Consider the following 3,307-nt stretch of genomic DNA (forward strand, 5'->3'; position numbering starts at 1 on the left):
GGGGGGGGAACAAAAAAAGAAAAAAATTAAACAAAGACCATGTTTTGTCCACTGGCTCTTCTCCACTCCACAGACTGAGACTGAAGGACAGATATCCTGGCCTCATACTGCGCTGCTGTCTCTGTGAACACAACAGAAAATGATTTAATCCTCCAGTCTGATGAACGATATCCTGTATGTCTCAATAGTTCCCAAATACAGCTCAAAATACTTCAAAAGGTGTAGTTACATTTGAGATTACATTCAGTTTTATTGGCAAGACTTTAAAGTTCAACTTTGATTGTTTTAAAAAGGATCATAACTTACCCTAGATGTATAGTAACTGTTTCCCTGGCCCTGACCTTTTAGGTTATTGAATACATGCCAACATTTTAGTTGGCTCATTCCGAGCTTTGTATTAAATGCTTTATTAATACTATTGATTGAAAGTCAACAGGGTATTTCATATTTTTTAAGTCATTTGGCCTCAATTAGAAACACAATCAGGAAGAAAAAATGAAAACCAAAAAACATTGAGTTTAGTTCCCTTAAAAAAATAGTACCAGTATTTTTAAAAACAAACAGGTTTTTATCATGAATTACGAAAAACATATCCAATAGAATTCCAAATTATTTAGGATCTGATTTATTTCTCCTTACAAAAGTACCACACAAAAATACTTCATTAGACCATGTGCATACCAGGACTGTCCCAAACACACCCTGCTTATTACACACATGTACACATGAAGGCACAGCCAAACACACACCTCTGAGAGCCTCTTGCAGGGACTGGATCTCTTGATCACATTGTTTTTGCAGCTCTGTCAGTTCCTCCTGTTTGCTCAGCTCACAGATTGTCGCCACGCCCTGCCAGTGTTCGGCCTGAGCTTGGCACTCAGCTAGCTGGGCCTGCAGACTCGCCACTGAAAATGATTAACAGGTTGCTGCGTTTTGCCTTCATAACGTTGTTTTGAGAGTGTTTGCATCAGAAGGGATGAAATCCCACACAAATATGGGAAACACAACCAAAAGGAATCTGCATTACTAGCAATCAGACAAAACCAGTTTTGTAAAGCTACGAAGCATGTTTATGTCATCCTTGTTAGGTGTGTACATAGTAGATTGACAGAGCTGTCTGAAAGATGCATACATATCCTTTGAATACAAAGAGCGTCCACCCATGTAATAGTGTGTGTAGGTATGTGTATTTTGAATGCCCATGAATGACCCCACAACATCCTTTCTTTGAGTGTAAGCCAGGGAACATATGACTAATTAATTACATTGTTTAGTACACTGGGAGATCAATAAGGAGAATGAACCGTGAATCGAATGAGTAAATTGTGATTGATAAGGCACTCTGACTAAATGCACTTTTCCGCAGAGGAACAACACAGTCTCCTCGGGCCGACCCTTGTGTTACTCTCTGTGTGATGCTCCTGATGTTTACAAACTGACTGAGTGGAAGAGATGACAGACCATGGATGATTGTGTATAACATACAGAGGTTTGAATACTTGATGACATTATCCCAACTTAAAAGCTTGGGCTTTTGTAAAATGGCACGATGGTGATATAAATGTAAATGTGCTGTATTTATATAGCGCTTTTCTAGTCTTAATGACTACTCAAAGCGCTTTTACATCATACAGGATACATTCACCATTCACACACATTCATGGCCGAGGCTGCCGTTCAAGGTGCCACCTGCTCATCAGATAAACACTAATACACATTCAAACACGCGCACCGGGGGCAACTCGGGGTTCAGTGTCTTGCCCAAGGACACTTCGACATGGGACTGCAGGGTCAGGAATCAAACCACCAACCTTCCGCTTGGCAGGCAACCGCTCTACCACTGATCCACAGCCCCCAGATATCTTGATACTTTTTTATCCAAAATGTTGTATGTCTGTTTGTAAAGTGACTCTACAGATGTTAGTGTTGTTTTGTTTGCCTGTGACCAGTTTGTAAGACAGTAAGTGATGTGGGACAGAACCATACTGTACATGAACATTTTAGCTGCCTGAAGTGACAAGTGTGAGCTTATGAATCGGAAATTTGCGATATTAAATTTGACTCGATCGCAGACTACTCAGACCACTCTACTGCTGTGAGTGTAAAAATAGTAATTATAACCATATATATTTATATACTTTGTCTTTTCTTCTGATCTTAATAAACCCCAATATGTAGGAGAAAAAAAAGTTAAACCCTCTGTATGCCACAAACCAGGCTCAAACATTTATTGAAGACAAAATACTTAAATAGCCATAAAGCATTGTCATGACACAGTAAACATGTATCTTTCTTTGACTATTGTTGCTGAAACAGAGCTGAGGGTCAAGTCATCTTATGTTGGACAACTTTAGAGCAACACCTGTTGCTTTGTCTATGTGGTAAACATAGCAAGGCAAAGGACCTAAAGTTACTAAAGTCAGTCTGATACTGCAGCGACAGGACTCAGTTTGGATCCAAGTGTTAACGTTAGCTAGCTGCTAGCAGCGCCAGTTCATTTCTATGGTTAGCAGCGATGCTAATAGGCCGTGTACATAGACTGGCCGTGTATCGGTTAACTGACCAGAGCTGCTTCACATTCAACAGGTTTCACTGGCAGTGAAGACAGGCAAAGCGTTAACGACGCCAAGGTTTACTTAAATTCAAACTGCAAAGAGGTCAGTATCACCTCACAACCAATCTCGTTAGAAGTAAAGCAGATTAAAGTTGAAATGTTGCAGTTTGTATTGACGTTACCTGTGTCTTCAGTCTTGGAGCTCATCTTTTCGTCAGACAGAGTTCACCTGACGTCTACCAAAAGTCATAATGCACAAGCACCCGAGCTTTGCTGTGAAAATTATCGACGCAGTGTCAACTTCAGGAAACAACTTTCCCCGGTCTAAGCCTACGGAAATCACGTCAACATCCTTCCTGTTCAAATGCCTTTCTCTGTTTGCGTTTAACTTTTAGTTTATCTTTTTTTTTAAGATGCTGAATCAATACCAAAAAAATTGGCCATACGTTTGCTTTTTGTAACTGCCACACCCTGGACATTAAGTATCTAGCTAGTCATGTCCACTGTATGGTGACCACTGGAGGTCACTGAACCCCATTCCTGGCTGTCCATCACATAAATTACACTATGAAACATAACTTATTTATTAAAGTAAGTTAATATTTGCAGATAGGGCATTGAGATACTTTAATGATTGAAAAAAATAACTCTCCAAGAAGGTCTTGACGGCAACTGTAAGCTGCACCAGTCAAAACTATAATACAGTATGCATATATACAGTATATACATATACATATATATATATATATATAT

At 39.5% G+C, this 3,307-nt stretch overlaps 1 protein-coding gene across 2 annotated transcripts in view; it reads right to left on the bottom strand.

Annotated features, from left to right (window-relative positions):
* The window catches only part of rabep2 (rabaptin, RAB GTPase binding effector protein 2), an 8,744-nt gene extending 5,745 nt beyond the window's left edge, over nt 1–2,999 (bottom strand). For both annotated transcript variants that reach the window (XM_032538710.1, XM_032538709.1), the window contains exons 1-3: nt 2,737–2,999; nt 750–905; nt 39–121 (exon numbers count right to left, since the gene is read on the bottom strand). In XM_032538710.1, the coding sequence (XP_032394601.1) occupies nt 39–121; nt 750–905; nt 2,737–2,761 (264 nt within the window). In that variant the 5' untranslated portion in view covers nt 2,762–2,999. The remainder of the gene's footprint in view (nt 1–38; nt 122–749; nt 906–2,736) is intronic.
* Between the last annotated feature and the right edge of the window lie 308 nt (nt 3,000–3,307).

Source organism: Etheostoma spectabile, chromosome 15 (genome assembly GCF_008692095.1).
Source record: "Etheostoma spectabile isolate EspeVRDwgs_2016 chromosome 15, UIUC_Espe_1.0, whole genome shotgun sequence".
NCBI lineage: Eukaryota > Metazoa > Chordata > Actinopteri > Perciformes > Percidae > Etheostoma > Etheostoma spectabile.